This window comes from Pseudopodoces humilis, chromosome 10 (assembly GCF_049639895.1).
Source record: "Pseudopodoces humilis isolate 2021_Gansu_Grassland_sample_001 chromosome 10, ASM4963989v1, whole genome shotgun sequence".
NCBI lineage: Eukaryota > Metazoa > Chordata > Aves > Passeriformes > Paridae > Pseudopodoces > Pseudopodoces humilis.
In genome coordinates this window covers 9407521-9421591 of record NC_142209.1, presented here as the reverse complement: position 1 = coordinate 9421591, position 14071 = coordinate 9407521, and the positions used below count along the sequence as shown (strand labels likewise).

At 35.5% G+C, this 14071-nt stretch overlaps 1 protein-coding gene across 5 annotated transcripts in view; it reads left to right on the top strand.

Moving 5' to 3' along the window:
• DENND1B (DENN domain containing 1B) overlaps positions 1-14071 on the top strand; it is a 165260-nt gene that overhangs the window by 139622 nt on the left and 11567 nt on the right. For all 5 annotated transcript variants that reach the window (XM_014250801.2, XM_005521254.3, XM_014250800.2 and 2 more), the window contains 3 exons: positions 250-318; positions 2458-2514; positions 3310-3420. In XM_014250801.2, coding sequence (XP_014106276.2) covers positions 250-318; positions 2458-2514; positions 3310-3420 — 237 coding nt within the window. The remainder of the gene's footprint in view (positions 1-249; positions 319-2457; positions 2515-3309; positions 3421-14071) is intronic.

Sequence of the window (14071 nt, the reverse complement as noted above, 5' to 3'; positions counted from 1 at the left end):
AATGAAGACTGAAAATCCATCATTCTGTTGGAGTGCCTTGATAAATGTGTCAGCTGTGGAATGACGTACAGTAACCCTTGTGTAGCTGCAGACAGCAGGTTGTGGAGGAAACACAGCTGTGCTTGCTCTTACCCATTTCAAAGGAAGGTTGTTACTTCTTCACAGCACAGTGTTTATTTTTCCTTGCTGTTGTCTTAAGGTTTGCCTTGTGTTAAAATGCTACTAAAATATATTTTTTGTGTATTTCAGAAAGGCAGTGCACTGATCAACACAGCAATGACCAAAGCCACTCCGGCTGTGAAAACAGCATACAAATTTGTAAGATCATTTATTTCAAATAAATAATACGTAAAAATACTGCAATTTCCAACAACCTCTCATTCTCCCTGAATGCTGAAAAACCTGAGCTTTTTATGAATAAATAGCAAAAAAGTACTTCAGCCTGTAGGAAGTGTTTAGGTTTCTTTGTTTTCTCATATAGGACTAGGATTTAGAGTTGATTCGGTCTTCTAGATAGCTTGTACATAAAAATAGACTTTATCAAAGTGCCAATATGCAATTTCAGTCCTAATACACACTAAAAGCTTATTTGAATACCATTTAGGTATTTGATACACAGCTGTAATTTCATTTCAGCAGTAAGTGCTGCACAGTTGAGATTTGGTAAAGCATCAGTAATGTGTGCAGCAAATCATCTGCTCCTTTTTAAAAATGATAGTGGAATACTCATGTTTAACTGGGTTTAATGCTTATACTTTTCATCTTAAAAGATCTTGGTTTTCAAAGACTGCCTACCCCATGAAGCATGTGAGATTATACTGTACTATGCAGTATGGTGAAACAGCAGTAGAAAAAAGTGAACTGAGAAGTATTTTAAAGTTGCTTTTATAATATATGGGAAAAGATTTTTGGCTTCCTTTTTGCTTTTTCAAATGTTCACTAGCTGGATGCATTATAAATAGTCCTGAATAAGTCAGTAAGTTCGTCTGTGCTAGAGTATTTTAAGTAGTTTTCAAACTGAATTTTTAATTTTACATCACTTGAAAAACACAGCAGGTGTGGAGAGAAACAGGTAAATAAATTAAATATACTTCATATTAATGGATTCATTTATAATTTAAAAATTGGTTCATCTGTAAATTATTCTTTATTAGCACTATCTTAGACTGTGGTTCAGCCTTCAATTTTGATGATTATGCCCTTGATAGTAAAGGTACCTCCGAGTGGACTTTTGTATATGCCAGGAAACTACGGTAGACTTCTGACGATGTTTATGTATGTGGTATCCATACTTCTCCCCCATTTAATTTCTTATGTTGTTGTCCTTTATGGACTCTCCTATAGAGGACTGAAATATGCATTTCTTAATTGCCACATAACCGATTGGAAGCTTTGAGTAATGTCATTGTTACCATCCCTCAGAATTAGAACAAAGCAGTCCAAAATTCATCCAAAAGCTGTGAGCAGGATCTGGAAAGTTTAAAGTGGCTTTCAGGTTAGCATCTGGTACATGATACCCCACTGTGCTGTTACTGAGGTTATGGATCTATGATTTAAGGATCAAAAAGACTCTATGGCCTCTTGATTCAGGTGATTTATTTTTTTTCTGAATTGACATGTACAAAAAAACCACCAAAAAATAGGTGGTTTTCAGACATTTATGCCCTTGAATGCATTTTAAAATTCCTATTTTCAGGACAACCTTGAAAACTTTTGTAGTTTTTTCCCATATTTGTGTAGGAAAGACAGCTTTTCTTCTGTTAGAGTTTTTGGTGTTATACCCTCATCTTTTATTTTGTTTTGTTCTCTCTGCTTCTCTCTCTCATTTTTTTTTTTAGCCTAACAACATGGTATTCTATATTGATAATTCCTTTCTGTATTGAAGAATATTCTTGGCTGTTTTCTATGCAACAGTGATTCTTGTCTGCCTCTTTTAATGCATACAGAATTCTCTCCTAAATGGCAGTACTTTGCTGTTCAGCAACACTGGGCAAAATCTTCATCTGCATATGAAATCACTTAATTTCTCTTAAGGTTGATGTTGCCCTGCAAGTTGCCAGACTGGAACACTGTAGCAGTCATCTTAAAAATCTTAACATGTTTTCAACATGCTTTATTGCTAAAATACCCTTGCAAATATAAAAGAACATTTCAAATAAAGGAGTGATGTATATGACCATTCTTAGCCTGTCCGTAATAATAATGAAGAATTTTTGAGTATGTATGTTTTCACAGCACTGGCTGCATGTACTGAAAAAAAATCCTTAAATTTGTGAAGAAGGCATGAGTATAAAAAATACAGTGGCAGTGCATGTTTGAAATTTGTGATAAAGGTTATTGCCCTTCTCTATCACCATGTGTTTTAAAAAAAGGCAAAATAAGTATGGCATCATAAGGCATGTTCTGTGACTACAGCCAGTGTCTTGCAGAGCAATTTAAGTCTTTTCATTTCTCCAGGCAAAAAACCAGGCGAGGCAAGGAATAAAAGAAGTGAAGAGTAAGTTAAAACACAAGGTATGTAGTACACTTTATTTACTTTCTTACACTGCTTCCTGTATCAGTTTGAAGCTTATACTTTACAAATCACATGAGATTTGTGTTTTTAATGACTTTTGAAATATGCTTAGCCCTTTGTTCAACAATACCTTTTTCATAACGAGCCCTCTGGCAACTATCTGTCATTCTATGCATCCACTGAATAATCTCTTTATTGTTTGCATATTTTATCATAGAACAACAGAGGTCTTCAAAGATACATTAAGAGGATGTATGTTTTCATAAAATTGATTGCTTTGATATCACAATCAAAGCCTGTGCTTCAAGCTGAGAATTTGAGAAGGGAGAGTCTTGCAGTACAGTCTATTCCAGGAGGTGCAGTTGTCCAGTTTTAGTTCTGTAAAATAAACGAACAATAGCAGTGTTTCAAGATGAATGAATAGTTTAACTTTGCAAAAGCAACCTCACAATCAGAAAAGATGGTTTAGGAATTTTGGAGTTGCTTTTCCCATTTGGAATTTTGCTTCCATGTAAGATTTTTCTGTACAGAGAAGGAACCATTTTTTGGATACCTATTATGCTATTTTAAGAAAAATTTCAAAAACATTTGAACAATTCAACTTTTAAATGACCATGTTGATAATCCAGCATTTTAAAAAGCTAAATTTGATTTTCTTACTACAGATGGTATTTTCATGACAGTAATAGATTGTGGCAAGATAATTTTGAATGCATTCTGCATGCATAATATGGAGGCTATGTTTGCAGATAATGATTATAAATGAAAGAATTTAAATCTGTTTTGTTGCATAGGAAAGTGAGGAAGAGTATGGAACTTGTAGTGCTGGTGCAGTACAGACTGTTCCTGTCTACACATCACATTATGACAAAAGAACAAGCTCAGAAAAACGAAGACTGGCACAGGTAAGACACCTGAAACTTCTGTTTGTATTCACATACATATAGGGATATATATGTATGTATTCACATACATATATTTTTTGCTGCTTACAGTAGTGGGTTTGTGAATCTGTTTCTGAGATGATTTTCCTGTCTGTGTTTGGATATGGTGATTAAAAGGCTGTGTTTATAGAAGTACTGCTACCCTATTTGTATGAAGAAAAAAATGCTGCTTGTGTTTCATCCCTGTTCAGAAGGAAAAGAACGAGAACTCTATATGTATGGATCTGAAATTTAATTCTTAAGTGCTTAATTCTTAAGAAAGGCTTCTCACTAAAATACATTCTGGTCTATTTACATATCTGTATTAAGCTATCTCTTTTCTTTTAAGGCATATTACTTCTGTGGTTCTAATAAATTATTTTGGCAGTCACATGGCCTTTAACCTTGCTCAGATAGTTACGATTTATTATTTTGTTAATAAGTCAGCTAGTTAATGCAGTGCCAATGCCTTGGTTTTTGTTATCTAATCCTTTCTAGTCTAAAATTGAAGTAACAGGTGTAGTGTCTTAACATTGGCAAGTGTTTTAATGTTTTTTGATTCATTTTGACAGTTTTATTTCAAAAATATCAACAGAGTAGTTTTTCTAATGCTTTTTTTCCCCTGCAAATATTTACCTGCATATTTCTAATATGTGGGTATTTATTTTTACATTATATTGTTATTGCATGTTTTTAATATATGTGGATTTTTAATTCCTGTGTCTTTCTAATATGAGAATTAAGTATATAAATTCAGTCCAACTGATCTAACAGCATTTAGTTTTTGCTCTAGATACTGCAATAATGAAATTCTGGTTTGTGTATTTAATCAGTTTGATCTTGAATTAATTTTATCAGTAGTGAATACAAGGTTTCTGAAATACAACATAGAACTGATGCAGATGATTGCTAAATGATGGTGAAACTGTACATTAGTATTAAGTCATAATTTTTAGTAGGGTTATAAATAATACAAAGACTTTCTGATCACTGATACAGTGGTGCTGCCTATTGTTATGTACAGGACTATAGCAATACAAAGGAATATAATTCACCTTGGTACAATTAAAGATTTCTTTTGAAAGCATGTGTTCAAATAGAACAATTGAACTTTTCTATGATTTTGTGTTTGTGCAGCTGTACAGTGCTAAATCCTATAATCATTGCTGTTTCTACCAGTTGTCCTTCTGCTTTGCAAACAAGGCAGGAGTGCAGATGTGTGCCTGGCTTTGTTTCCATGCATCCATACACGTGTTAATGGATGTGTATGTGTATGGACATACATACACATATTTATCTGGAGTGTATTTACCAACAAAGCTGGGAACTGAGAGCCTCACAGTTTTGCCCTGCTTCAGACCAAAGGCATCTTCTCCCCAGCTCTTATCCCAAATGTCACGTGAATCCAGTGGGTAGGAAGAAGGAGTACATGGGGATTGCCCTCCAAGAACTCCTTCACCCCTCACTCATGCCATTCTCATTTTCCTTCTCCTCAAAAGCAAACAGACCAAAGGACTTCTGAAAAATAAGTCTGCTGTTGCTACTCTTGTTTTTATTTTTGGTCTTGGTGTTTGAATAAGATAACATAAATTCTTTATTAATAAGTGGTGATTTTAAAGTTTACATCCAAATAAAAATATATATTTGTATTCACACTGCATGTGTATGAGAGAGACTGTGTTTGATCTAGTACTGAATCTGCTATTTAAAATAAATTAAATTCAAAGTGCTGTTATTGTCAGGTTTAATCCTTTTTCTGGTAGTCTTTATCCTGCAAATGAGACTCTTCACCCTGATTTCTAAAATTACCTTCACCAGTGGCTGTATCAGTATAAGGTTAGTGCTAATGTGGAACTGGGGCAGTTTGATACATAGTTCAAGTAATGACAAGATACTGATTAAATTGTTACATTGGTGTACTGAAATACCCACCCCAAACCTAGATAAACTATAACAAGAGAGAGCGATTGCTTTTAATGGTCATCCGGCTTCCAAAATAGAGGCGCCTCTGCACTTTATTACTGTCTCTTCCATACTGAAACGTTTGGAAAATTGCAAATATAAAGAATTTGGTGTCATATTTTATGTCATATTAGAAGTATGCATTGAGCTTTTCCTTCTCCACTTCTTGGAAACAGTTAAATACTAAGAGTTAGCTGAGATGCTGTAAAACATACTTTGAAAAGTTATGTAAGATATGAAAGTTTGCTTTTCTGAGAAAGATCATTTTAATAATTTGTTCATAACAGGATTTGGGGGTCTGAAAGGACATTTCCTTTACAATAGGAAGTGAATCTACTTTTAGTCCGACAAACAGGAGTTTGTATGTGGGTCTGCTAATTAGTACGGTTATTTCCTGTTTTGTTGATGAGGCTTTAATAAATGTCAAGGGTATAGCCATGAAGATCTCCCAATTAGGCTTTGCGTTTGAAAAACCCAGCCCCTTTGCTTTTGTGTGAGGATGACAGTTCCAACTGCAGCCTCAGCCTAACAGGGCTCAAGGGAAAGGATACTTCTCTGGTTTTATTGAAAACACAGCCAGTTTGCCCAGGGAGAATACCAGCACTGGTCACAGTGCAGAGCCATTTTTAACAATGAATATTTACTAAGCATTATCATTGCTGTCATAGTAGCTTTATTGTATTTTTTCTTTTTCAGATTTGCAATAGAATTAAGATAAATCAGCAGTAAATAAAAGAAATAAAAGTATATGGCATCTAAAATAGATGTCAAAACCTAACCTAAAAGAGGATAAATAATTAAATGTGCTATTGCAAACTGAAGTGCTTGGCTTGCCCTCCTATAATTTGCATTTTGAAAGTGTTTCCTAAAAGGAGCTGAGGGGAGTGCACTGGTACATGCCTGTGTGAGCGCGCGTGTGCGCACGATTAATCTGTGGCCAAGACGAGCCGTTCCCTCTCTGCAGTATTCATCTGAGCTTGCTCCTGCTCAGGTTTGCTGTTCTAGGCTCTTCAGACGTGTGCAAGCTTAGCTATATTGCAAGTCAACATTAACAGATGGATTGCCCTAAGCAAGGGAAAGCCACAACAACAAAATCTAGTGAAAGTGGAGGATTGAAGCTTTTTATTGTTAAGCCTTATTAAAACCTTGGCATGTGCACTGCTGTTAACTGTTTCATGCCTAGAGCTAATAATATGTCTTGGGTATGTTTCATCTCTTACATTAATTAGGAATGTAGAAGATACAAGAAATCACCAGCTGCAATTTGTGAAGTAAAAATTAATGCAAGCATGAGATTGTTTAGGCTCTGTTTGCAGTATCTTGTGAATGTTACAGCTGAGTTCCTTTAACTATTTATGAACAACGTACAGTAATGCATGCTTTAGACTATGGAGGATTCAGTTTTTGCATTATCTGTTTTAATTCTGTGCTATTTTATGCTCCCAGGTAATGCAGATTTCTGGGTACACAGGGACCTAAATGCAGTAGAAGCTCTGTAGAATTGTTACAAATTAATATATAATTAAAAAGAGAGCATATTTATGATGATCCTGGTTAGAATGCCAGGAAGATCTGTTTGATTTCATGAATATGATCTTTGTAATTTTACTATTATGTCAGGTGTTGGGGTAGCTTATTGAAAATGGACCATGTCAGGATATCAACAGTCATAATGTATTTAATGGCAAATAAAACACTCTGGAAGATTAGCAGAATACCAAATAAGAACTACCAGTTCCCTTTGCAGTTAGTAATTTAGCAATGCCCCCTTGTCTCTCAGAAAATGTATGTTCTACCTGTACCTTTAGGCACCTACTACTTTCCATCTGTAATGGAAATAGGAATGTGGATTCTAAGGGAGGATTTACCAATCCCTGTGTCACAGCACTGTTTTAAATGTTCCTGTATTGAAGATACCAAGTGTACTACTCACCATGACTTTGCAGAATCCAAATACAGTGTCTAAGAAAACTTTCAAAACACTTTTAATAAAAACCAAGTTAGACTAAACTTTTTTCTTGATGTTCTCAAGCAGAAGAGTTTTTTGGGTTTTTTTTTTTCTTCCTTTTTTCTTAAAAACATATTGCAAATGGAGATTCTTCACTTTTATTGAAGTATGTCCTAGAGACTATACAGTATGTAATTCAGCTTGCAGTAGGTGTGCTTGGCATCTGTTCAACAAAGACAGCAGTGTCAGGCAGGAAGATGTGTTCAGAATAACCTTACCTTCAGGAGTGCACCATTTATCAATATCCCTACAATGGCCAGTAAAATAAATGACATAATCATTAGCTAAAAAGGACTTCTAGTCACTGATTACCCTCCTAACCTGAAAAAGCTGGTGAGAGTGGAATATTCTGAAGGCTTTTTTTTTTTCCCAGGAAAATAAGAGAGGACCTTGTGCTAACAGTGCTAAATATACATATTCTGTAGATGACTGATGATAAGATGACTGAATATCTTTTAGGAAATATATCCACAGTCAGCCCCGCAATGATTTCAGAAACATAAATCTGATTGAGCTCATTTACCTGTGTTTATATTCAGACAATATGCTTGAGATCACATTTATGCCTACCAACCACATATAACAGTGGTTCTGTTACTGGAGGTTTCCTCTACCCTCATTGACTGAAATATTATAAATTGAAAGATGTCATAAACAGTACGAGGTAGTTTTTAATGTAAATCACATTTTGCTTCTGTAAAATACAGTTTTGAAATAAGCATTTGTTGATCAATAAATTCTGTTTCTTTAGCTAATGTGGTGTAATGTGAAAATATTGTAGATATCATTAACTTCCTTTAATTTGGAGAAAAATCTTTTGTCTTGTTGTGTCAAGTAAGATCTCTTCATTCTGCAAAACAGTCACATTTCCTTTTAATTAAAGATGAAAAAGCTAGGCAGCCAAAATTCAAATTGCAGATTACGAGAGTGCCCTCTTGTGGCCCCGGTTCCTTTCCAAAGTGGCAGAGCACACAGGGATCTGGTACAGCGAAGACCTCTTGCACATCAAGGGGTCCTTCCTTTATTTGTGTTAAGTGAAATTATCCCTGGATTTTGTGAAAATTAGGCATTTAGATGATTTCATGTATCATGCATGATACTATTTTCAGGAACAGGGAATCGAAGCTCCCAAGTAGAGCTATAATTACAAAATTGCTGAAACCCATCCCTGCTTCCCATTAAACACTGACAGTGACTGTCCTCAGCAGGGTTGTGTTGTTTGTTCTGCACCCATAAACCAGTGTCAGACTTGTGGCTGCTTTTTTTTGAGTTTTGCTGTAAAAATCACCTGAGAAATCTCTTCACTAATTACCATTATTCCAATTTAATTTAAAAAAACCAAAAAAATAGATGGGTTAATGGCTTGAAAGTTGCTCTGGAATTTTTTGTTACCCTGTGGAATGCTTGGTTTTTCGGGGCAAAGTCATTAGCATATCTACCTCTGATTTATCTTACTGAAAAAAAAATTTATACAATCAAAAAGTTTACAGATGCTTTTCTGACTATTGTAGCCCACCTCTTTAAGTTTTTTAATAAATAGAAATGCAGCCTTTCAGAGGGTCTTTCATCTGCAAAAAAAGTGAACCATACTGGTATGTCTAGCATTGTTTCCTTTTTCTGAAGGATCTCAGAGAACAATGCCGTCTTGCAAAGTATCTTCATACTGGGTAAACCTTTCCTGTCCTTAGTATTTAATTGAAATAACCAGATTAATTTTTTCATCAGGAGAATTTATTGGCATCTTAATGTAGCAGTGGTATCTTTTACTTTGTTTTGCTGTGTAACTTCTGTCTTCAACTAGTCATAGTTTTGCTCCACTAAATCAGAGCGCCATCAGACAACAGAACCTGTGTCCCAACTTCCATGCTGCTTTTGCCTTCTGGCTTGAAGGTTTGAAGAGCATCTAAAACTTCAGCTCTGATACTCTGTGTTCCCTAACGTTTTCTTCCTCTCTATATTCCTGTACCTAAGAGGGAACAAAAAAAAAAAAAAATTAAAAAAAAATAAAGAAGTATAATTAAAGAAAAAAGTTTGTCTGACGGCAAAAGGAGGGAGAAGTAGAAGAAACAGGAAAATTCTTTCCTGCAGGGATCTCAGCATCTCTGAATACGAGAGTCCAGATTCAGTCTGTCTAATTTTAGATACTTCTGAAATGCTGAAGTTAGCAGCAGTGCTGCCTTAGGCTCTTTCTGCAGTAGGTAGAGAGAGGGGCATGACTGAAGGGCAGCTCAGCCCACCTAGAATCTTGATTACATCCTGATGATGCCTCTGTCTTGCCTGCTAATTTTCTAATTTGGGCCCTAAAATAGCCAAAATTAGTAACATCCAATTCCAAGTGCCAGCCAAATTCTGCAGCACCTTGCAGAGAAAGACCTTACTTGCTGAGTAGAAGACTCCTACTGGTGTCAAACAGGAGGAGGGACTCCTCCTTGGTAATTCTTCTATTTGGAATCCCTAGACAGTGTAGAAATGTACTTGGAGTCAGTATTTCTAAGGCACAGTCTTTTTTTCCTTGCAAATGTGGTTAGTCTGTTTTCAAGCTTCATACAGAGTTTCATTCAAATAGGGCCTTCCACAGTCTGTTGGTCTGGTGGACAGGGTTCGGTGCTGCTGAAGTCTGGAGGTGTAGGATGTTTGTGTTTACAATCACATCCACTTTGTACATTTTAACTTAAGTATTTTTGATAAGTTTTCCTCTGAGAAAGTCACACATGATCAGTAAATGGTTCTCTCAGCAGTGATTGTACCATGAGATAGTTCTGCTGATGTAAGGGTATGATACACATTTTACCCAAAAGATCAATTTTACCAGTAGTCTCTCTTTTATCTGCTTAGGAATTGTATCAAAAAGATAGCATATTCCAGCCAAATTAACTGGATTTACAGCTGTCCCGGTTCAGTAAAGTCCCACACTGTGCACCTGAGTTACTTTCAGGTCTCTTGACTTTCTTGTTACCTCAAATCTATGTTCACTTTTCTGGTTTTATTAATATCAACATTCATGTGGCTTTGGACATATGAGTTTTTCTTTTCTAACACATTCTCTCTTATCTTCCTGCTCTTCTGTTCACTGTGGCTCACTCAGCCCTCCATGCTATCATTTTCCTTCCGTCTAATCATTGAGTGTACATTAGGACATTAATAACCATCAGAAAAGGGAAAATAAGTGATACATTTCTCCATTTTTGTAACTGCAAATTTTGACTGGTGAATCTGATTCTTAAAATCATGCACAAAAAAAATGAGCTGCTGGCTTTAGTTGTTGCAAATGACAGTTCAAATCTCCATGTCCTATTTTAAAAGATTAACACTTCTGCTTGTTGCCAATTAAAGTGGAGCCAGGCTGCCTTCGGATGGTGCACTCCTTGCAGCTAGAATGGTGTGTGGCACTGTGCCATGGTGCATCATCAGCTGAAAATGGGAGAGTTTGCTAAGAATAGCCTCAGTGCCATTGAGAGGCTGTCTGGGCAGTGTGGGGCCTTCACACTGATTTGGGGGGCTTGGGCTTCCTGAGGAAAAAAGGGTCAGCGATTCCTCAGGGAAAGTGTAAGGTTGCTTGTTGTTTTGGAGCAAAACATAGCAATTTTTGAAAAAATATTTTCAGAAGCATGATTAATTGTTAAAAAGGAAAAGCAGCATTACACAATTCTCAAATGATACCTGTGTACAGGAGTGTGGCATGCATAAAAGGTAGGGGGCTGAGAGTTTGTTCATTTTTCACCACAGTAATTCAGAACAAAAGTAATTACATTTGCTGTCCCTGACTAAGTATCTCAACAAATTTATCATCTGTACTTATAATAAATCCTACCTCAGCATAGGTATTAGGGTTTCCTATAACTTTACAATAGTCACTGCAGATCTCTGTAGCATTAAAGTGTACTTGGCATTTCAAAGCACTGCTCCATACACATATTGCTTGTAGTGTCTATTTAATTTATATCCAGGACAGTTTTCTGATATCAGAGCATACTTGATTAGAATGTGTACTTCTTTTCTGTCTCTGCTTTCCTTCTTCTTTCATCAGTCTCAGCTCTCAGGGAGTGTAATGAGGAGTACCTTCCTCTGAGTCATGGTTTCAGGTCACAGTGCTTAACCAGAAAGGAAGGCAACAAGTTGTGCTTTACTGGAAAGTCTGATTGAGAGATCTTTTGCTTCTCTACTGGATGGAGCCATAATTACGTCTGTGATTTGGTTGTAAAGGAGGATGGGTAAAATAAAATACTGAATCATAAATAACAGTGGGCTTGTATTTATTTTGTTTTCTGATCCTGAATGAATAATGTCTAAAAATTTAAGAAACAGGAAACAGTCCTTCATAGATTTAAACCATCGTATATATATTTTATTTTTTTTTGATACTTTATTTGTGTTGATGTATTGAGTAGCAGAGTAAATGTGAAATTATATTGATGCTGCCATTTATCAAAAGATTATTTGTTTTTCACTTTGAGTGTAATTAATAGCAGCACACTTGTTAAACTTCCTGCCTTAGTATCAATCAATAAGCACTCATTACCAAAAGCTGAATGTCTGAAAGGTGTAGCATTATATAAAAAGCTGACATTTCAAAGATTGACTTTCATGCCCAATCAAGAATACAACCATCTTATATTTAAATCCTTTAGCATTCATGTATTTTGGCTTTTTTATTCCAAAGTAGTACATTTTGTGGGGCTACCAGCAAGCAGAAGAGAACAGTTTAAGGACTGATTCTCCCTTTATTTGGTTCTACGGTATTTATACTGTCAGCTCCTTTTCCTTTCTTCAGTGATTGGCATTGATTCAGGTCTGTATAGACCACTTGCAGAAGGAGATTTTGAAGCAGGGCAGCAACCAGAGACGATGGATAAGGTGAACACAAAAAGGATATATAACCTCACACCAGCTTGTGGAGAGCGTGAGCTTAAGTGTGCTCAGCTCTTACATTCCAAGCAAAATGAGAGATAATAGATGCCATGTGCAGGAAGATGAGATAAATTTGAAACAGCAAAAGTTGAATCCCTGTTCCTGTTAAGATATAAAGTAAATAAATTAAGTAATAAATTTAATATATAAGCAGAACTGTTTGGAAGAAGCAAAATAACCAGGTACTTTAAAGAAGTTTATTCCTTTATTTTATAGAAAAAAATATGACAGCAGTCTATTAAGACTTTATAAAGTTCTGGTGCAGCAAGAAAAGACTGTTGCCGTATCATTTCTTGTGGTAATAAATTTAAATGGTCTGTTTGTTATTAGAATGCTAATCAGGAAGGAAGCAGAAGTCTGTCCTTTTTTTTATAAAGGGGTATAAAAAAGGTTACACACTTCAAAATGCAGAAAAGACAGAAATTAAAAGCTTAAATAACTGCAAACAGCAGGGTACATCAATAATGTAAGGACTGCTTAAATGACTCTGACAGCTTTTGCAGGTGCACATACTCTGTCACTTTGCCTAGTGGAGCATTGAAAAAGTTTTATGGCTCTTTTTGAAATTTATTAAGGTTTCTTTCTTTCTTTTTCTTTCTTTGCAAAATAGTCTGGACATACCCCTCCCTTGCAGTTGTTTTTATTACAGCTTCTAAAGGAAAGTCACCTATTCAAAAACATATGTTGCTGGTTGTCTCCGTGGTTAGCTCACGGAGTTGTAAATGCTGGAGAAGGTTGTTACTTACAGCCAGATATTTTCCTTTCCTTCCCTTCCCCCATATCTTTTTTTTTGTACGTAAGTCCCATTTTATTTGGTTTCGTTGTTGAAAGCCTCCCTGTATAATTTTATAATATACTCCTAATCATTTAAATTGGTAACAAAAATGTTTTTTCAAAAAATTTGGCCATCAGGAGCTAGGAGTTCTTGTTTTGGAAGGAGGTTTTAAGTTTATCAACTTGTCTGTTACATTCCTTTTTATGATTATTCGTGCTTTCCCTGACACACTTGCATATTACTGTTCATAAATGTTCTGAGGGGCCATTGCAATGCCTATGGTGTTTGCTGATTCTATTTCATTTTATTCAGCTCCTATTTCTCAAAGACACAACTTTTTTTACTTTTTCCCCTTTTTTTTTCTTGAGGCTTGGTATCTGTCCTCTTTGAAATATTATTTATTTCAACAAATCAGCAAGTGTTATCTTGTAGAATTTTATTCCATTGACAGAATTAATTCCTGTGCAGATGAACAAGTGTCAGTTTCCATTTTGTTTTCTGCAACTTCTCAACATTTTGAAGAACCCTCTTCCCTACAAAATCTCATATTTACATTAGTAGGAGTAAATGTGATGGCAACATCTAATTTTGATGCAAATTTGAAGAAAATGAGAGAGGCAGACAGGATTTTGCCCTCTATGAGCCAATTCCAGGTTAGAGCTTGAATTACAATGAATATCATGTCAGGATTTTTTTTTGGGAAGATGTTAATTTCCAGTGTTATCTAAACAAAATATTTTTATTTTCCCAGTGAAGATAAGTACTTAAAGCTGCAACTTTTAAACCAAAACCAATGACTGTAGTTGTGACAGGGATCAGTAAGATAACCGATCACCAGTATCAGTTAACAGAGTAATTCATTTCCCTTTAGTTACCAGCAGGAGAATGACTGCAACAGTGCATTGCAACATTGCAACAGTGATGGCACAAAGAACTCATAAAAATATGAAAACGTTGGAAATAGTTTGTTTCTCTGTAGT